This window comes from Elephas maximus, chromosome 23 (assembly GCF_024166365.1).
Source record: "Elephas maximus indicus isolate mEleMax1 chromosome 23, mEleMax1 primary haplotype, whole genome shotgun sequence".
NCBI lineage: Eukaryota > Metazoa > Chordata > Mammalia > Proboscidea > Elephantidae > Elephas > Elephas maximus.
The window spans coordinates 9,485,576-9,508,210 of record NC_064841.1 but is presented as its reverse complement, the minus strand read 5'-3'; the positions used below and the strand labels follow the sequence as shown (position 1 = coordinate 9,508,210).

At 36.3% G+C, this 22,635-nt stretch overlaps 1 protein-coding gene across 1 annotated transcript in view; it reads left to right on the top strand.

Moving 5' to 3' along the window:
- Positions 1-22,270, top strand: part of TSC22D2 (TSC22 domain family member 2) — a 41,939-nt gene extending 19,669 nt beyond the window's left edge. The window contains exons 3-4 of the mRNA XM_049867096.1: positions 19,425-19,476; positions 20,563-22,270. Of these exons, the coding sequence (XP_049723053.1) occupies positions 19,425-19,476; positions 20,563-20,823 (313 nt within the window). The 3' untranslated portion in view covers positions 20,824-22,270. The remainder of the gene's footprint in view (positions 1-19,424; positions 19,477-20,562) is intronic.
- Positions 22,271-22,635: the final 365 nt, after the last annotated feature.

Genomic DNA, 22,635 nt, shown 5'->3' with positions numbered 1-22,635 from the left:
CGGTGCTGTCAGGGTTTTCTGTAGTGTTACACATACACACTTAATTTTCCTCAATAATGGCCTTCTTCTTTACTCCCTCCCCCTTGCCTCATTATGCCATTTTATTTTGGGGGTTAATTTAGGCAAAAATACACCCCACAAATATATGGGTTGCCTTTTTAATGAACCACTGGCGACTAAAGATACGTGATTCTTACTAGACAGAAAATATTCTTAATGATATTACCTTCAGAGATTACAATAAATGTGCAATTGAAAATCTTCTTATAAAAAATTTAGTAAATTTAAGATGATATTCTTAATGAAAAAATTTTGCCATCATTAAGTCTTCCTACCCCCCATTTTCTTCTGTGTCTGTACATAGATGAACACTAGGACCACTGCTGAATAGAATGCATTGTTATATCTGTTACATAAAGCACATAATAAAATTTTATTCTTGCCGTCATGGCTTCTGCTTTTCAAATTGGGAGTGGTGGGGACAGTCAGACTTAAGATTTAGTTATAAAAATTGAATGCTACCTTGAGCATTGAAGTGATCAGTGTAGATTGCTACTGATCCAGCCACCTGTGCTGTAAGTCCAGAAACTCATATATGGATGTGGACCAAACTGTAGAACCCAAATGCAATTCTACAGGACTGCAAAGCCGTCTACAGCAGGTTACGGTGCTAAGTCATCATTTCTGGATCGTGATCGTAAACCTTGAATTGGTTTCATTTCTACTTGGGTCTTTAGTGACAGATATTCCTAATGGCTAGAAGTCCATGTTGAAATTTAAAGTGTCCAGATCAAATATGAAATTATTCTACATTAAAAAAAAAAAACTTAAGTACAAAATATCAGTTGTGTAATCATTGTAAAACGTAAAAGTTTGCTATAAAAGATTTTTAAAGGCTATTTGATTAAAACACTTATTTACTTAAACTCTTTGCTAGAATTTTTTTTAGAATTCAGCATCGGAGGAGGAATGTGACATAATTATGATCGAAAGCCGAAAGTTTAAATGAGAGAGTTGTGATGCCCTCACATGGTTGGAGGGTTATTCTAGCTTCTAAGGACTGAATGTTGTCCACAAGAGTGTCTCATCAGGTCATAAATTGGTAAGACTTAATGGATTAGATTTTATGTATTATACCTGATGTTATTGTATTGAGATGAATATTTATGAACAAAATGAGCACATTGTGTAAGAGTCTAACAGTAAATGTAAGTTAACACTTGGAAAGTAAGTTTTAATACTTGAAGCGTGTAAATCTTTGAAAGTCTTATGAGGCTAAAGCCATATCTTTGCAGTGGTATTTAATAAATATGTCAGTATATTAAAAAGAGTGATCCTATATTGCAGTAAGATTATTCACATATTACTATGATATCTGCTTACAGTATAGTAAAAGGCTCCTTATGCTTTCTAGCTACTACTCCAAGAGCTGTTTCAGAAACAATGTCTCAGTCTTCTGAGTTTAACTTAAAAAAAAAAACAAAACTGACGTCCATTTTCTTCATAAAGCTAGTACAAGTTAATTTTATTGTTCCAGAGATTATATTTGTTTAATACAAGGCATTTTTCTTCTAGATGCCTCTAAAATAAAGCTAAGAACATTTTCTCAGTTCTTAACATTGAGAACACCTAAAACGCTAATGCCAAATGAAAAGGCTGTATTAGGATTCAGTGTACATTTTTTGTATGCCCTGAAAATTAAAACATTTCCTTTCAGGATTGTTCACTGCTTAGAAAAAAAAAAAATTTTAACTTGTTTTGTATACCTTCTAGTTTTGCATTGTTTGACACAGCTGTATTTTGTAAGAGGGACTTTTAGAATCAAAATATAGATCAGGATGAAATCTTAAAATCTTCAGTCCGAAGATCACCGTATTTTGCAGATTGGAGCCTGGGTTAAGTTAGGTGTCAAGGTCATACAGTGGCAGGATTAAACTGTGATTCTATCAAAGATTATTTGAAATTACTTGTTTTCCCCCTCAAAAAGTCAAAAAGGTATGGCTCAATAGCATCTAAGCAGGCCACCATATCTATCTCCGACTTTGTCCTTAACTAGAATTATGTTATTGTCTCCCCTACATACATACACACTCACCCAATTTGTTTTTTAAATACTGTTCTAAATTGTTTCTGGTATGGTATTCCATGACTTCATGTTGATCATATTCTATGAACTTCAGTTTTTTAAACCAGTAATTGCAATCAGTAGTAGTCTGGAAAAAATACAACCAACTGTTAACCATTGGACCTTATTCTGTATACTTTGTTTTCTTCATTTTCTACAATAAATATACATAACTTTAGTAATCAGGAAAATAATTTCTAATTTCTCTAGTGTAGGATATCTATAGTAGTCAGTGGACAGACTCTTGCGGATCATAAACCATGTGGAATTTTGGGTAGAATTTTATGTATGTTCAGTTTTTGGTGAAGAGTTTAAAGCTTCTATCAGATTATCAGAAATAGTTCAGTAAAACACTGTAAGTTTTGTGTCTACTGAGCAAGCCTTGGTAGACACCCAAGTATGAGACTAATGAAAGCAAATTTTTAATGAGTTCACTGAGATATTTGTCCAAGGCCTAGTATATTATAAGAGACCGTTAGGTGGGGCAAATCAGAGCCTAGCCATTTCTGGTTTAGGAATTTTATACTGTCAGTCTCTGTGCTCAGATGTTCCTTGGATTTCTTAACAAAATAGTTGTGTTTTGCTCTTGAGGGGTTACCACATGTCAGGCACTACACCAGTATTTTTTGCACATTATTTCTTTTAATTTTCACAACAGACGTATTATATAGATACAGTCAGTATCCTCAGTTTACAGAGAAGGAAATTGAAAACTTAGAGGGGTTAAGTAACTTGCTCAGGCTGCATACCTATTAAGTAGTGGAGCTAGGATTTGAATCCAGGTTTCTTACAGGAGCCTGGGTTCTCACTTGATTTGCTGGTATGCACATAACTCCAGAAAAATGAAGAATAAGATAAGGCAGACTTTAATATTGAATTAACATGTGGATACATAAATTTGACTTATTTTGAACTTAAGTGAGTCATCCCCTTTTACAAAACTACCTTTTAAAGCACTTGACAAGAAATAGGTTTTATATGTTGCTTAACATATAAAATTATTTATTGCAGTAGAATATAACTTCTGTTTACATTTAATGCTTATGAATATAAACGTATGTGTGTATTATATTTATGTATATTTTAGAAGAGTACTTATTGTAGTAGTATTTTACTACATGTAACCTTTTAAGGAGCTCACCCTTTAATATTTAGTGTTTATAGATAGCACCACTGCACACATTTTTTTAAAAAAGCTACTTGCCACTGCAAATGTTTCTTGGGGTCAAGGGGTGAGTCACATGTACACCTCACTACTAAAAACTACATCAGAGTCTACCATTTTCACTAGTTCTGAATACTATTAAGAAATCTTTCATACCTATTTTTAAAACATTTATCCACCAAAATTTTGAATAAGTGGACTTTTTTTTATTTTTAAATGAAGCAGGCACTTTGTACAAATCCCTTGGTTTAATTTTTCTCTCAGGTGGTCTCCAAACCTTACAACCTTTTCCCTGTTTTTAAGTGGTTTATAATAAAATTCCTGAGCGTCTAAATATGGCTAAAAGTTAAATCTGTAACAGTAAAAAAAAAAAAAAAAAGTAGTACTGCTTAAAACAAAAACAGGGAGGCCATAAGAGTTTGTTTACTCTTCAGTTAAATTGAAATAATCTGTAGATCAAATACAAAATTTATTTAGTGCCATCATTAAAAATGTACAAGGGACTTAATAGGTCAGTGGAATATACGAATCCTGTTCTGAAAGCCTTTTAGATTATACATTTGTACCCCAGCTTCTTTACTGGTAATATATTTGCCTTTTCAAAACTAAAATTTTGGGAAGTAGAATAAGAACAGTCATACCTAGTCTCAGGTTTTTAACTCGGCTTTTCCAGTGTTTGCATGTTCCCTTTCAGATTTTGAGTACATATGCGTGTGTATTAATAGTTGAAATCGTGGTGGATAAGTAGCTCTTAGTTTTTAGTGTTCCGAATGTCTAGTCATTTGCACAGGGTTAACACCCGTATGTGATAGGTTTTGAATTTTGACATCTGAGATACCTCCTGTTTTTCTTCCTGCCTCTCTAGTTTTCCTTCTCAGTTCCCTTGGCAGGCTCTCCTTTCTGTCTGTCCTTTTCGGTATTACTGGTGTCTTCAGGATGCTGTCCAAACCTGCTTCTCATATTCTTTATCGTGCCAAGAGCGTATAGATAGCTTTGAGCGTCATCTTTAAGCTCTAGGAAGCTACCTGTATACTCTAACCTTCAAACCTGTTACTTCCAGCCTAGATATTTCTCAGTAGACTCAAGACTTCCCTGACCCCTCATAGCCAGTTAATCACAAAGTATTGCCAAGTCTTCCTCCTAAGTGTTTCTTCAGCCTGTCCATCTCCCATCCCATTAAGGACACTAGCTTTTCACTTCTTCCATTTAGATTCAGTTCTTAATTGCCTATGGTCAGTTGAGAGAGCTCACAGATAGACATTTATGAGTTATGATTACACAATGAAGCCTTTCACTTGGTTTACAGAATGATTCCTTTCTAAGTCCATGCCTTTAAGGTTTAATTCGAGAGAGAACCATATGATAAAGATAACAAAAACAAAATTATTTACGAAAGAGCCCTGGGGCAAGAAAGGAAGAGGGTTAAAGAGAATATGGGTGAAGCATGCCATTTCAGATGATAAATCTGATCTGTAGAATCTAAATTGATTTTAACAAATTTCAGATCATGATAAAAGTCTAGAGTTAGCTTAAAATTTTTTACACAAACGTGTACAGACTGTTGCAATTTTCTGTCATTTACTGTGCGTAAATTAATAGAATTTTCATTGCTTAGAAAAATTCAGGGACATGAGTTTAGATTGTGAAATAAGTTGTTAGGTATAAAAGGTTTTTTGTCACTGAAAGTGTACCTGCTTGAGTGACAAAGCCTGAAAACTTTTATTCTGTAGTGGGCTGCTTTATACTTTTTCTTATTGACCTATACCAGAATTCCCCTTAAGTAGGTAATTCTAAAGCCGTTATTCTCAACCAGGGTAATATGTGGCATAGAAGCAAAGCAACGCTTTGTCCCACAGTTTTGATTTGTTTTAGTAATGCTTATTTTTAAAACTTCGTATTACACTAAATGAAGGCAAGAGACCCTGTTTAAAACTTTTCGTAAAGTTTTATGTTGAAATAATATATTGATATTTCAGTGGTCTTTGGAAAAGATTCCCTCCCACAATGAGTCAAGATTATTTTTATTACAAACAGTAAACACTGAGATCCTAAGGAGGAACAAAAAGAAATTTATTCTTTGGGTTAGAACATATATATAAAGTCCGTTCTTAATACTAATCATAATTGGTTTTCATTTGTACTTTACTGCCTCAGGACCTTAAGTCTTAATATGTAATTTAAGGTGCACTGGGCTAGTAGACCTTATAAAGTACTAAAGTCTCAATTGATCCATACACTAGAGAAGGGACTATTTGTTCTTTTTAAAGTGTTTACTGTTTTATAAGTAGTCTTGCATAACCTTCACAGTAACCCTTTAAGATAGGTTACAGCCATGACCCCATTTTACAGATGAGGAAACTGTGGCTTCAGTATGTTAACTTGCTAGGGTCACAGACTAGTAAAAGGTGGAGTCAGAATTTGAAACGAGCTTGTCTGATTCAAAGCCTGTGCTCTTAAACCACTTCATTATTATTATTTGAGAATTCAGCTTTTTTGCTTAGGCAAGTACTAAGAGGTAAACTGTCTGCCCCCAGGATGAAGTAGAGAGCAAAAAAAGGTTGAACTAAGTGGTAGTAAACTGATAACATAGACAACTTAAACTCCTCAAGGAACGTTTCACAGTGCTTTCTCCATATTTGTTGAAGATGAAAAATCGAATTCTTTCCTCAAACCCAAGCTAAGACATATTTTTAAAACATTCCAAATGCAAAATTTTCATTGGTTTATTAAAAAATAAAGGAAGGCCAGATTTTTTTTCCACCTGTACTGATATTCTGTTCAGATCATTAAGGGATGATGACAGTGCATAGTTCTGCTTTTAGTCTTGTGCTTTTAGACTAAATTAGAATGAAACACCTATCTGTTTAAAAAGCTCATAATACTCTTATTCTTCTGGGTTTAGCCCTATTTTGAAACAGACCCTTTACAGTCTTCATTTCTATTTATTTCTATCCCTGACTTTGGGGACAGATTAGAAAGGGACATAAGGTAACAAATAAGGGTTAATTAATAACCTCTGAACCGAAGATGAGTGTTTTGGTCAGGTAATTGTAATGGCTAAGCTAATAGAATTTTACTTTGTCAAGTATGTTATCCATAGAATTATGTTTTCTCTATAAAGCTCTTTTAAATAACATCTCTGTACCTTTAAGAAATGGGCATAAATGAAAAGATTAGCTATAAGATGAGCAAAAATTATACCAGAGCTCTTCTCTGGAATTTGGTTTTTGGTATACAAGTGTATAGAAGCCTCATTTCCACTTTGCTCAGGCTATCATCCCCACAGCAGCGCTTTACCACTGTGCCACCAGCGCTCCTTAAGGTAGGTACAACCTAGGAAATGGGATTGAGAGGATTTCGTTTAAAGAATGGCTGCTTAGTTGAAAGAAATCATTCATAGAATGCTTCAGAAAGAGGAGGCAAGCTTGAGGCCATTCCATGAGAGGTTTCCCGAGATGGATAGTTTATTCCTGAGCGCGTCTTCTGCCATGACTCTTCCATGTGGGTGTTTCCCGGGGCTTTTGGCCCACTTGTCTTCTCCCTGTTTAAGTGATCTCATCTTGCCCCCCAGTTTGAGCCACCTACATTTTCTGACAACTCTCAAATGTAGACTTTTAGGCAGAGATTACTGTAGAGTTCTAGATACCTGTTTCCAACAGCTGCCAGGATTTATCTGCATCCCAAGTATCTCAAAATTCAGCTATCCCAAGTGAAACTAAAGTTTCTCGGTTTTTCATCTTTGTTTCCAGGTTTCTCTACCACTCACTCCCCCCTCCCGCCCCCCTGCAAAAAAAAAGTCTTCAGCATTCTTCCTATGGACACACTAAATATCTCCCCATTCCCAGTTGTCCCAAGCTAAAAACCCCTGTCATCCTTCACATTTTCTTCATCATGGTTGGGTCCCTTTCTCATCCCTCTAACCTCTCACAGTTTCTCCATGCTATAGTTGTACAAACTATTTTGTTTTACCTCAATACACTGCTTTTTCTTACCTGTGACCAAGCACTGGGCACTGGGTGTGACCAAGCATTTAACAGTGTTCTGCTATTCCTCCTTCCCCCTTGCCAACCTAGGTAACTTTTTTTCAAGATCTCTCTTGAATATTACTGTCTTCTCTTTTTACCACTGTTTCCATCCTCTTCCAACAGCATTTGGGTGTTTTGAATCAGTTCCGTTAAAAGTCTTTAAAAGTAATTGATTTAATAATTCTGATCAAGCCGTAGGAAGCATCTCTAAGAATTGACTAGAATATTCAAGCCGAGAGGGTATTGTTACCGGCTTTAGGCTAGATGACCTTTTTTTTTTCCTTTAAGGTAAAGGAAGAAAGCCCTAACTTGCTTCAGGTTACAGCGAATTTGAGATAAGGTCAGACTGCAACATGTATTCACAAATTCCCTATCTAGTGGTCTTCCCACAGGCAGACACCACCCAACTTCATGTCCTTCCAGTGGTCATTGTGTGCTGGGCATTGTGCAGAGGAGACAGTGAAATTAGTCATTTTGTACAGAAGTTTCATCTACAAAGATTAATATTACTGAGATTTGGCTATCTAGGAAGTAAGAGGAGAAGTTTGTTCAGGATTTATAACCTTTTGCCCCAAAAGAATTGATGCAAGAATTAGATACCGGGCAGCAAGGAAAAAAAAAAAAAAAACCAGGAAGTTTAGCTTCAGGCTGAAAATGAGGGATGAGATTAAAGGATATTTCCCGAGTTATCTGTTTTGAGTTTAGTTAAAATTGATAGTATTACCCGTGGCCATTAGGTACCAAGGGCGCTGTGGAGAAAGTCAGTTTTGCCAGGAAGTACAGGAAGTGACTTTGGTGGTGATCTAGTAACAGCTACTTCGTGTTGTAGTTAGAGAAAGACATCCCAGAGTCAAAATAACAAGTAACATATTTAGGACTCAAATTCCAAATATCGAATCTGTGAGTCCAGGCTCCTACAACATATGAATTTAGTCAATGGCTATCAGTCTCATGGTAGATTTTGTATAGCACATAGGAGTTTTCTCTGGTAGGAGATAAGGTCAGCTGTTAGTGGTTACTGTCATGAGGGGAGTTTGAGGCATGGCTTATTACTATATAATAACGCAGTTAGAGAGAAGCCTTTCCAGAAAGCATTGGAGCTGACCTATGAAAATGGTAGGATCTCCCCAGAAGTGTTCAGAGAAGCACTATAAGCAAGGAGTGGAGTTAAACCGTGGAGGGGTCTCCCGGATATCCAATTTAAAAGTTGAAGGGACATTTGGAATAGACCAAACAAAGTAGAGTTAGGGTTAGAAATAAATATAACAGCCTTTCACTAATAAGCTAGTTACTGATTTTAATTTTTTGGCCTGTGTCTATGTCTTTGCTTTAAAAGTAATTCTGAATTACTTTTAAATATATTGGGTGGATTTAGCATGTGAATAAAGTTGTCTTTATAGTAGGCTACTGCTGAGGGAAAATTTATTCAAGGCTTGTTGTTTTCTGAAATTGAATGCAAATCTTTCAAAGTTTTACATGTATTTCCCTTGACATTCTTTACTGTCATGCTCTTTCTCCAGTTTTGTTCATTTTCATATAATTACACCATGGAAATTTCCTATGCACCTTAAATGGTTAAAGTGCTGTTATTTCCACATAGTCAAAGGGAAAAAATGTTTCATTAATATATTAAAAGAGAATTGATCTCTGTTACAAAATGGATGTTAAATATAGTTATTTCCCTGGAAGCCTTTTTCTTGATTTCTTTTTCTAGCCCAGCTGAAGAACTTTGAACTCTCACATGGTTTTAATGCCTTCATATTAAGAATTTTTATTGAACTTATCTCTGCTTTTTTATTTAGATTTTGTACTTTCTAGGAAAGATACTCCTTTAAAATCAGTATGGAAAACATAAATCTTTTGTGTGTGTGTGTATAAATTTTTTTTCTTATTTCTGTTGTGCTTTAAGTGAAAGTTTACAAATCAAGTCAGTTTCTTACACAAAAACTTACATATACACCTTGCTACATACTGCAATTGCTGTCGCCCTCCACTCTCTCTTTTCGTGTCCGTTTCACCAGCTTCTAACCCACCCCCTCTACCCTCTCATTTCCTCTCCAGGGAGGAGATGCCAACATAGTCTCAAGTGTCCACCTGATCCAAGAATCTCACGCCTCACCAGCACCCCTCTCCAACCCATTGTCCAGTCCAATCCCTGTCTGAAGAGCTGGCTTTGGGAATGGTTCCTGTCCTGGGCCAACAGAAGGTCTGGGGACCATGGCCACCAGGGTCCTTCTAGTCTCAGTCAGACCATTGAGTCTGGTCTTTTCATGAGAATTTGGGGTCTGCATCCCACTGCTGACCTGCTTCCTCAGGGGTTCTCCGTTGTGTTCCCTTGTCAGGGCAGTCATCAGTTGTAGCCGGGCTCTATCTAGTTCTTCTGGTCTCAGGCTGATATAGTCTCTGGTTTATGTGGCCCTTTCTGTCTCTTGGGCTCGTAATTACCTTGTGTCCTTGATGTTCTTCATTCTCCTTTGATCCAGGTGGGTTGAGACTCTGATGCATCTTAGATGGCCGCTTGCTAGCGTTTAAGACCCCAGACGCCACTCTTCAAAGTGAAAACATAAATCTTTTTACTAGGTTAAAGTGTACTTTAATCACTAAGGAGCCCTGGTGGCGCAGCGGTTAAAGCACTCAGCTGGCAACCAAAGGCCAGCAGTTTGAATCCACCAGCAGCTCCTTGGAAACGCTATGGGGCAGTTCTGCTCTGTCCTGCAGGGTTGCTATGTGTCGGAATCGACTCGGCGGTAACAGCTTTGATGTGTTTTGTTTAATCACTAAATTCATTTTTTTTTTATTTTAGAAGCTGGTTAACCATCAGCTTCTATTCTGTCAGACTAAAAAAAATGGTTTTAGAATGTTTAAAATGAATACATGAAACTACTTCCTTCCTTTTTAGTATGTTATTTAAGTTTTTGTCAGGTGTTCTGAGCTAGAAGTCAATTGACGAAATTTGAAATCCTTTCTAACCGTTCCTTTTTTTGGTCTGAGGTACTATTATACATGTCAGTCTAGGTAATTGTCAGGCATATGCTGTTTTCCCAGTCTCAAGGAAGAAATTTTAAGTAGCCAGCACTATAGTGTCAGATTTTTAATTTGGGCTTAAAACCCCTGGGTATGTATCCTTCAGTTCCCAGTCATGAATTTTCCTAGCATCAGATTACCTGCTTGCTGGTGTGAACAGCAGAATGAGATCTTTCAAGAGAGCTGGCTTTAAAAGTGAGCACCCCAGCACTGGGGGAGCTGCCACCACCTCCTCCCCTTTCTCACACCCTTTCTTGTTTCAGTCTGACTCAGAGGAAGGAAATAATCTTCTCATCCTGTCAAACTCTGCCTGATGTTAGTCTAATAAGAAATAACTAAGCTAGTGTATAAACTCACTTTTCTTAAGTAGATATGATTGTGTGTCTTGTAGCATTAAAGTATGTAACTTGAAATAATAGAAAATTAAACTTTCTTAGTTTATTTAGAATATTTGAACTGTAATGTTAAAATTGCTCTGCAAATTTCACTTTATCAGTCTGCAATATTTTCAGATTAAATTTTTATATCTTGTATCTTGGATGTTTTAATAGAATTTTAGTTCATCTAATTTTTAAATTAAGTGTACTTAGAGTGGCTATGCAAGGAAAAGCCGTATTTATGTCAGGATTTAACTACCACATATTATAATGATCTCCCAAAATAGGATAACTTGCAAATGTAAAGAGATCTGGAAGAAGAAGGTAACGTTAATACTCATCTACACAGTCTTTGGAATATATTTTTAGTTTAACTTTATTTTATGTAACATGTTGTATCATTAAAAAACCCGTTGCCATCTAGTTGATTCCGACTCAGGTGCGCTCCTGGGAAATCTGTGAGGCAGTTCTGCCCCGTCCCTTAGGATCGCTGTGAGTCAGAATCGGCTCAGAGCGGCAGGTTTGGCTACTGGTTTATTTCTACCACAAATTTCCACTGTAGTAAAACCTGCAGAAGCTGGAACCTGTGTAAGGTGGAAACTTGTCAGAAAAGGAAAACTCAGTTTTTTTCACTAAGAGAGAGCAATAGAAAAGTGTTAAGACTGTACCCTGTCGAAAGCAGAAAACTTGTGAGATCTGGAAAACCAAGACAGTCCTATTGATTTTCAGCTCTCGCAGGTTTCAATGTATTTACTTAGCAGAATCGCTTTGAATGAACAGAAATAACTGTACTGGGAGTTATAAACATTACTTACACCATATTCTTAGGTGGTTACAATTCAGCCAAAACCAAGGATATAAACTTCACGAATCTCAAATATTTAAAGCTGGAAATACACTCTTTAATAAGAGTCGATGTTGTCACATATGTTGAACAGTACCTTATCCACCAGAATGAAATAGTTCCCTAGAGAAAGAGGAGGAGTTAATGCCTCCTCTTCCCTTCCTTCTCTCTTTTTGTTTCCTGTTGTTACTTTTCCTGTCATTTGTTCATGTCTTGAGGTCATACTGTACAGGGTATTAAATCCTACATGGGTCATTTTTATTTTGGAATGTGTTTTTCTGTATTCTCCAAAGTGTAATGAACGTAGTCTTGCTTTCACCCCATCCCCCCATCTGCCTGCCTTCCCAGATAACCACTTTCTCTGTGCGTGTGAGTGTCTCCTTCCACAGTTTCTTTATGCATATACAAGCAAATACAATATACATTATACCCAGGCATCCACTTTTGACACAAAAGGTAATATATAATACAAGCTTCTGCACCTTTAAAGATGTCCAGGAATTGTTAGTTGTTCCCACCTCAGTACGCAGAAAAACATCTTTTTTTTTTATGTTGTTAGTTGCAGTTGAGTTTGCTCCAATTCATGGTGACCTTATGTATAACGGAACAAAGTTCCCTGGTCCGGTGCTGTTTTTATGATTGTTGGTAGGTTTCAGTCCATTGTCGTAGTTATTGTGTCAATCCATCCCATTGAGGGTTTTCCTCGTTTTTGCTAATCCTCTACTTTAGTGAACATGATATCCTAGCAATTGGTCTTTCCTTATGACTTGTCCAAAAATAAGCCAAAGTCTCACCATCCTTCTTGTAAGACGCATTATGGTTGTATTTTTCCTAAGATTTATTTGTTCTTTCTTCTGGAAGTCCATGGCATATTCAATACTCTGCACGAGCAACACAGTTGGAATGCATCAGTTCTTCTGTCTTCTTTTATCATTGTCTAGCTTATGCCTACATATGAGGCAGTTGAAAAGAACATGGCTTGGGTCAGGTGTACCCTAGTCCTCGAAGTGACATTGTTGCTTTTTAAAATTTTAAAGAAGTCTTGCAGTAGATTGGCCCAGTGCAGTATGTTATTTGGTTTCTTGACTGCTGTTTCCGTAGATGTTGATTGTTGATCCAAATGGAATGAAATCATTGACAGCTTCAAGTTCTGCTTCATTTATCATAATGTCGTTTATCAGTCCAGTGAGGATTTTCATTTTCTTTGCGTTCAGGTAATCCATACTGAAAGCTGTATTTTAACCATCAGTAAATGCTTCAAGTCACCTTTGTTTTCAGCAGGCATGGCTGTGTCATCTGCATAGCGCAGATGAGCCTTCTCCAATCCTGATGCAGTGTTCTTCTTCCTATAGACGAGCTTCTGAGATTTTTTGTTAAGCTTACAGATTGAATAAGTAAGGAGAGAGGATACAACCCCGACGCTCACCTTTCTTTTCCAGTTTTGAACTATGCAGCATTCCTTTGTTGTGTTCGAACAACTGCCTCTTGATCCGTGTACAGATCAAGAATTGTGGGAAGATACCAAGTATATCATGCATAAAGAGTGAAAGGTCATGAAAAAGAAGGAAAGAAGGAAAAGATCAAAATGGATATCAGAAGAGGCTCTTAAACTTGCTCTTGACCTCAGGATAGCTAAAGTGAATGGAAGAAATGATGGCATGAAAGAGCGGAACAGATTTCAAAGGATGGCTTGAGAAGACAAGGTAAAGTATTTTGATAGGTGCGAAGACCTGGAGTTAGAAAACCAAAAGATAAGAATGCAGTTGGCATTTGAAAGAACTGAAGAGAAAATTCAAGCCTTGAGTTGCAATACTGAAGAGTTCCGTGGGCAAAAAATTGAATGACACAGGAAACATCAAAAGAAAATGGTAGGAATACACAGTCACTGTACCAAAGAGGATTGGTTGAGGTTTGACCATTTCAGGAAGTAGCATATGATCAAGAACCACTGGTACTGAAGGAACTTGTTCAAGCTACACTGAAGACATTGGTGAAGAACAAGGTTCCAGGAATTGACTACATACCAGTTGAGAAGCTTCAATAAATTAGTTGCAACACTGGAAGCACTGTGAAGAAACTTGAAAGACCTGGTCGGTAGATTAGAAGAGACCCTTATGTATGCCCCTTCCAAAGAAAGGTGATGAAATGCTATGAGTTGGAATTGACTCCATGGCAACGGCTTTGGTTTGGTTTTGGTTTATCATTAATATCACATGCTAGCAGATTTTTGCTGAAGATAATTCAAGCACAGTTGTACCCTTACATTACTAGGAGGCTGCCAGAAGTTCAAGCTGGATTCATAAGAGGACTGGAAGGAGGGATAGCATTGCTATTGTCAGGTGGATCTTGGTGGAAAGCAGAGAATACCAGAAAGAAGTTTACTTGTGTTTTATTGACTAAGCAAAGGTATTTGTGTGGATCGTAACAAATTATGGAGGACATTAAGAAGAATGGGAATTCCAGAACACTTAATGGCTTTCTATAGATACATAGCTGTCAGTGGAATGGATGCGTGTGCCATGGTTTATTTAACAAGCCCCCTACTGGTAGATGCTTTGCTGTTACAGACAGTGCTGTAATGAGTAACCTTACAAACACATTATTTCCTGTGTATAAAGAATATCTATAGGATCAGTTACCAGTTAGTTGTAGGATTGCTGGTGTGTAAAGAGCAAATAAATGTGTGTGTGTAAGATTGTGTTAGATCTAACCAAATTGCTCTAAGGCTTTAATCATTATACCACCTACACCAGCACCGTACGAGGACAGTTTTCCCACAGACAGTGAATCACTAACAGTCCATTAAATTTTAATGTGTTTAACAGTCTATTTTGGAAAACGGGATTACATTGTAGTTCTAATATGTATTTTGAGTGAGGTGTTGAGTATTTTTTCATGTGTTGTGAACTGTCAATGTGAATCCTACCCATATTAATTTTGGGGTCTTACACTAGAGATTTCTAAAAGTACTTTATATTTTAAGGAGATTATTGGAAAAGTTTTTAATTTTTATATATTTTTAGGCATAAAATACTCCAGAGTATTAAAGACTCTTCCAAAAGTAGCCTTTTTTAAGGCCCTTAATACAAACAATGTGATTCTCTCTGGACAAAGGGAGTCTGAGGTAGGAGAGAGACTTTGTATTCATTTCATACCTTTTTGTGTATATTGTGAATTTAACTTTTACTTTGAAATAATTACAGATTCAAATAAGTTGCAAAAAGAGCATAGGAAAGTCCTTATGTGCCCTTCCCCCAGTTTCCCTCACTGGTAACATCTTGTATGACTATAGTACAACCAGGAAGTTAACATTAACACAACCAACAGTGTGTATCTTTTTTTTCCTCTTTTTAAACATTCTTTTCTACCCAGAAATTTAACATAAAATTAACTAGATTAATATAAAATATGTTGGGATCATTGACGAGAAAGCTATTTATAGAAGATGCTAATGATATATAAAATTGTATAAATACTAAAAGCTTTTTTTCACACCATTGTAAGACTAGTTACTTCAGAGAATTAATAAAACTTTTTAAGTAGCCATTTTATTTGCTTGCTCATAATGAATAATAGTTTAAAAATCAACATGGGGCATTTTGTGAATTTTTTTTTTTCATGAAATTAAACATTAATTGGTAGACTTTATGGTCAATAATTAGAATACATTAAATTCTAAGTTCTTAGCTTAATTTATTATTCATCTGAAGGTTTTATTCATAACCATAGAGGTTTGTATTTGGTCAGAAGATTTTGGTTGAAAAATGGTGACTGAATAGAAAAGTTTAGGTTGGTATTTAGAGTGAATGTAGAAATTAAATCATTGGGGCTTATTGTATTATGTACAGCTTTGTTTTCCTAATCATAAAACAGTTGTTTTTAACGCTGTTAGTACATGGGACTTATATTATGCATGGAAACCTGTGAGAGCCGGAACTCAGTGGGACTGCCTTGTTTTTCCTGGTCTCTCTAGTGTTCCACCTTTGACAGGGTGTAATCTTAGCACTTTCCTGTCACACTCTGTTAGTGGAAAAGGCATTTTCCTTCTCTAACAGTTTTCCGCCTTATACAGGTTCCAGCTTTTGAAGGTTCTGCTGTAGTTCTGCATTGTTAAATGTAATGTTATTTAAGTGTACATGAATTTTATCTGTGTAGGCTCTTTTGGAGGGAGAATTGTTATTTGTTCTCAAAAATAAGTGTTAAGCTATAACTATTTTTTAATATCCTCTTACAAAAGAGTGATGGATTTTTTTTTTAATTTGACTTTCACAGGCTTGCTGAGCTATAGATTTGTTAGACTTACTCTTTTGCAGTCAGTAACTTATATTTTCCTAATTTTCTTTGTAACAAGCAAACAAACAAAGCATACTTTTTGTGAGAGGCAAAATATTGACCAGGTTAGAATTAATGCATCTTAGTAGTAATGATGTTATTATAGAACTTAAAACTTAATTTCAGGGATGGGGATGAAGGTGGTAGGTGATTTACTGAGAACAGTCCATGATTCCTAAGGACTGACCTCGTAGAAAGGTGGAGGCATCTACTTGTGAGTTCAGGAAGAATCATTTTTATCACATTTGGGCAAGGGGGCGTGAGCATAACTATATAGGATTTACTTCCAACTCAATCGAAGGAATAGTTCTTACCACAAAAGATTTGATTCTGTAATTTAGGGAATTGGTGGATTTAAAATTGTGATTGACCTTCAACACAAAGTTAGAGATGTCTTTGAGTAATGCAAGGTAATTTTTTTTTACAGTAATTTGCTTATAGGTACATATAATTTTAAGATATCATCAGCTTTCTAACAAACCAAAATAGTGTTTTAGTTCTGAGTGAAGAGGTGAACTATACTGGCTGTCTAAAGATCGTGAGCAACTGTCTTTTCTAAGAAGTTACCTCCCTTGTTCTAAGACCTGAACTTCTAGGAATGTGCTAAATAAGATAAATGGCATATTATGAAAATGGCTTAATCTTTGGATCCATGCTTATGGTTTTATAATTAACACTGGCACTCAGTTAAAGCACTCTTCATAAGAATATACACAACATTGGGTTTATTTGAGGTCATTATAGATAGTCTCTTACTGTCATGGTAGAAAAAGCATTTTAACCTTACATGTAGGTTTGAATCTATCACTAGCTTTGTCTTTGAGCAAGTTATGTGGCCTTAATTTCCTCAGTTGTAGGATGATAATATCACTCAGGCTTGTTTTAAGGACTCACTAAAATAATTGAGCGTTCTTTCCTCTACCTAGTGCTTTGTGAATATTTATTTTAAGTAAGTAGCCATTATGTCTCTGTCCACATTACTTCAGATAAAGAAAAAGGTCAGTTTTTCACAAAGTTTTTAAAAATGCGAGGTTAAATTATCCTGACTTTGCCTTCACTAGTTTTAATTTTTAAAGAGAAAAGACTGGTGATGATTGGTACAAACTTGCTGGGCTGAAAGCATGGATGAAACTGCCTGGTAAGAAGGATGACGGTGTAGAGAACTTGTGAAATTGGAAGCTGAGTCCCTACTTCTCTTCCTAGTGATCTCTTGTAATAAGAGTAAGGAGGCGTGGAAAGAGACACCGAGGCAGGGAGCCAGTTGGGATTAATTGAAAGATGGCTGAACTGCCTGGAAAGCCAGGCTATTTTACTGTAGTGCAACACTGATAAGTTAAATGGGTTTTACTTTTCCAGTGAATTCCATTGTATTTGGCTTTATTTAAACACTAAATTCAAGCTCATTCTGTTCTTTTGGGGGGCCTCAATGCCAGTAGATCAATTCATCATGTAGAAAGTAATGTAGTCATTCTTATCTTTCATTTTGCAGTTCTACATTTCTGTCTATTCCCTCTGTGCCCATGATTCATTTAACAAATGCTAATCAAGATTAGATTTTATCCTAAAAAAGTGACCCATAGTAAACAGATTCTTTTTAAAAATTATTCCTTGCCTTTACCATGATAGTTAAAAAAGAGAGATTCTAAGCTTTCATTTTCTTCATTTTATGATGACTCTATGGCAGTAATTACAACACTTGCTATCTCTGTGAGTCTTTTGTTTTGCCAAATTGTGGCCAATATTTGATAGATATCCACATGCTGTCATTGAACTTGACACTGAAGACTTAGGGTTTATATAGCTTTTCTGTAGTTGGTAGTGACATACATAACTCTGCACAGGCTCTACAAGCTTTTAAAGGCTAACATGTATGGCTTTGTTAGTCCTTCACAGTTGTCAGATGTATCAGTAGCAAGAAGGGAAGTAGTGTACAGCAGTTAAGGTGGTTGATGCCTAGACAAACAAGTCAGTGTTTTCATGTATCGATTCAGACTTTGGAGGCTGAGAAACGGAAAGTCCATTGGGTATTTACACCAAGTTTGTCATCTCACAGATGATGAAACCGAGGTCCAGGGAAATGAAGTAGGTTATTTGCTGATGACCACACAGGTAGTGAGTAGCAGAACCAGGATGATAACCAGGTGTACTTGGATTACAGTATATAAAATGCACCACTACGTCGGACAGGATAACCCTGAGCCTCAATCTGGTAACCGTATTGAGGGTCCACACCATCTAAAATAAAAGTGTTCTCCTATTCTAGTGCTACTTTATAATGAGTATTTAGTAGCTTTGAATAAAAAATTGTTTTAAAGACCTCTTTTAGTACTGTATAGATTTATTTTTTCTTTAGAAGAGTAATAAAAACCCTAAACCAAAAAAACCTGGTGCTGTCGAGTCAATTCCAACTCAGAGCGACCCTATAGTGCAGAGTAGAACTATCCCATAGGATTTCCAAGGAGTGGCTGGCAGATTTGCACTGCTGACCCTTTGGTTAGTAGCCATAGCTCTTAACCACTGTGCCACCAAACCAAAAAAAAAAAAAAAAAAAAAAAAGACCAAGCTGGTTACCAGTTGATTCCGACTCACAGTGACCCTAAAGGGACAGAGTAGAACTGCCCCATAGGGTTTCCAAGGAGCGCCTGGTGGATTCAAACTGCTGTTTGGTTAGCAGCCATAGCTCTTAACCACTGCGCCACTGGGGCTCCAAAAACAACCCTAGTTTGTTTTTCAAAATGTACAGAAACATCAAGAAGAGGATGTAGATTCTTGCTGCTCTTAACTAAAGTTAATTCATGTGAGAAATAATCTACCAGAGAAGACAATTATTCACCTTTTGGTGTTTGTTTATTATCATACAGAAGCTAAGGTGATAATTTGAATTGAGGAGGTACTTACCAGCTAGACTACTTCGAAGTTTTTCTAGGAAAAACTGCCCTAAACCGCATACTAGGTGACTTTTGACACCGAGTAACCTACAACAACCAAAGCCTGTAGGATGGTCAGAATGTTGAGTTCCTTATTAACCAACGTGCAAGTACTGCTCAGAAGCCCCCTGAATCATTTTTAGAAGCCAGATCTAAAAATTTTAAAGCTAGATTAAAGTATACTAACTTGAGGAGTAAAAACCGTCACCTGAATTTGAATGCAATTAGTAAAGTCTGGGATTAGAATATATAGTTGGATAATGAAGTTTAACAGTTGTGGAGACAGTACTGTTGGTTCTGTGTGTTCTTTTTAAGACTGCTGGATTGAGAACCTCAGTAGATTTGAGAATTACTTCAAAGTAGCATATGTCAGGCAAATAGAAGTGTTGGAACTACAGAGGATTTTTAGAAGCCATCTATTTACTGAGGTTCTCATTTTAAAAATGAGAGACCTGAGTATTAAAACTGTGAGAATAGACTTATTAAGCTGTTTTAAATTACTCTATTTGTTATTAAGTAAAACAAATGTTTTTATATTATTTTGAGACTTGGAAGGAAGGTTAATTTTTTTAGAATAATTCGTGAAATATTCTAATTTTTTCCAGTGCATCTGGGGGAGGTGTTGTAGCCATTGACAACAAAATAGAACAAGCAATGGTAAGTAAAAGTTTACAGTCCTCTCATTTCATAGATGGTTGGTTGATGAAGCATTTGGGTTTTATCGTTAAAAACGAACGCTTAATTTCTCTAAACCAAAGATGACCAAGTTATATTTTTCTATAATGAGATTTAGTTGAGGATGCTAAAATACTCGTGAGAACTTACAGTCTAGAAATACAGTTAAGTAAATATTTACCTCATTTGAATATCTCACATGCCATGCATTATCACTGATAAGAGCCATTTTTGGACATTAAAAAAAAAAAAACATTGCCATCGAGTCGATTTTGACTCAAAGCGACCCTACTGGACAGAGTAGAACTGCCCCGTGGAGTTTCCAAGGAGCACCTGGGGGATTTGAACTGCTGACCCTTTGATTAGCAACTGTAGAGCTTAACCACTACACCACCAGGGTTTCCTTTTTGGACATAGGTAATTAAAATGCATTATTTTCCAAAAATATTTCAGCATCAAAAATGGTTTAATGACATAAGAGTGTATTGAAGTGGAAACTTCATCTGGGAATCTTTGTCATCCTTTGGTCATTTACAGGCACTGTTTTATTCAGGTTTAATAAATATTTTTATTCAAGTTTTCATAAACTTGAATAAAAACTGTATAGATAGGCTATAAATAAGTACTGTTAGTTTCAAGCTGTTAAAACGTGAATCCTGCAATTTTAAAGTGGTAAGTCACTTTATCTAGAATGCAGTAGTAGGACTGGGGTGATACCAGACAACCTCCACTGGAGTGCTGCTCCTTTGTTTCTTAGTCTTAACACCTAACCCTGTGATTTTAGACTTCTTTGAATTCTAAGCTTACAGTTGACAATTTAGAGAGCTAGGATTTTTAGAAATCGCAGCAGATCGCTCCAGATGACGTTCAGGCTTTGGGCTTGCTGCTCTAGTTGGGACCTGGGTTTTCTCCACCCCATCTCTGATAGGGCCAGTCAGGATAGACTGAAAACGTTAAGATCAAGAGCAGGAAGATGGATGTGAAAGTGCCTTGTGTCCATAAGGCACCGCGTAGGCTGGAACCTCTCCCTTAGAATTTTTTTTACAGTCTTGATTTTGTTTTTCACAGGATCTGGTGAAAAGCCATTTGATGTATGCAGTAAGAGAAGAAGTGGAAGTTCTAAAGGAACAAATAAAAGAATTAGTTGAAAGAAACTCTTTACTTGAACGAGAAAATGCACTGTTAAAATCTCTTTCAAACAGTGATCAGTTATCCCAGCTCCCAGCCCAGCAGGCCCATGCCGGTAGCACTTCTCAGCAGCAAGCAGCGATCGCACAGCCACCGCAGCCATCGCAACCTCCGCAGCAGCCGAATGTCTCCTCAGCGTAGTGCTTTCTGCCTCATTAAGAAAAAAACCCGAGAGCAGTCTGTCCTCGTGTGCCACTGCTGTTCTTTCCACTTTATACGAAAGCAAGTAGCCATGCTTGGGTTGTGTGTTTGGCCTTTTCAGTATTAGACAATCATTCTACAAGAGCTTTTCCTCTCTCTGAGGTGTCATGCAGCGCTGTTGATGTCCAGTTCTGTGTCATCAGTACAAAAGGAGAGTAACGGATGGGTTCTCTTAACGGGAGCAAAGTCTGCGTCTTACCTGGTGCGCGTGGGGGCGGTCTGTAGGAGCTGTCTGTGGTGGCTCTCCCGGTGGCCAGTTGCCCGTGGATTTCCCCGAGCCTTCCTGTCATGTGATAAGTAACAGTTCATCTAAAGAGCCACTTTTCTTTCAATATCAGTAACATTGCCTACATAAGTTTTCATTTATTTGTGTTTTATTTATTACAGGGCTGCTATTTTCATAATGTACATGAACAATGTCACAGAACTTTTTTAATTTTTTTAAATATAAGTATCAGTAAAGGAATTGAAAGACAGGATTGCATTTAATAGATAAAACGTTTAGGCAATAATTGAACAAAAGAATCCTGCCATATTTCTAACACTAATGGCAATTTACCTTCGGTATTTATTTTCAGTAGTAAAGACCCAGCTTGAATGTAAATTTTGTATAGTGTAAGTATGAAGACCATAGTGCAACTGTACAGATAGTCACCGGTTATTGTGATATAATAAATAATTGGGCTATTTTGATGAAGAAAACTTTGTTCATTTCTTTCTACTTTCTAATAGAGAAATTGCCACGATTCCTCTGCTTTTTGACATTTCGTATGACTTTTTTTTTTTCGGGTGGGAATAAAAAGCTGTGAAATTGTTCAACCTACTTTGTAACCAAAGAAGCAAAGCTGTGTAATGGAGTTTTTTGTTTTTGTTTTTTTATAATGCACATTCTTTATGTATTTTTATTTTAGTGTTTTCTCGGTCACAATTTTCTTTGCTGTCTAGCATGATCTGCATGACCTATAATCTTTGAACCACTTTGGTACCTCATGTTTTTATCCAGCACTCTTATTGTAATATGTACTAGTCTGTGAACAATGTCAAATAAAAAAGAACGAACAGGTGGTATGGCGGAGCTGAGCTAGTGTTCTATGCACTAGTTGTAAAAAAAAAAAAAAAAAAATGAAGTGAGCCATCTTTTGTTCATTTAAAAATGGTGTTTTGAATTTCGTATGCAGAAAACGTTTTGTTACATTGCAGATTTTAATGTATTTAATAAATGCAACATGCAGATTAAGTGCAGTGTATACTGAGTATTTAAATTAAAATGTACATTTCATAAATACAGTTTCAAGAGAAAGCATCATTTTGTGTATACTAACACATTAAGTATGTCAGAAATTGATGTATAAATATATATTTTAACACATTTTCTGAAATTAAACTGCAGTTTTGTTGAAATATTTGGCTTTATATGTGTTCAAAACTTAATTTGATTAGATTTGTATTTTCACATTTCAAAATACTTTAACCTTAAATGAAAATGTTATTAATGACTTAATGATAGTTTTTAAATTTTCAAAGCAAATAATTTAAAGGAATGAAAGAAGTGAGCAATATTTGTACTCGATATTCATATCATGTTAATGATACTTAAGTAGGAAATCCTTGTCTACCAAAACTTTTACTTGAATTCAGAGAGGTGCGTGTGGAAATTGACATGCTTTGTATTTATAGCCAACTAGCTCAGCAGGAGTTAATGAGAACTGAGAGTTTGTTCTCCGTGTTAAAGGAAGATAGTTTTCTTTATCT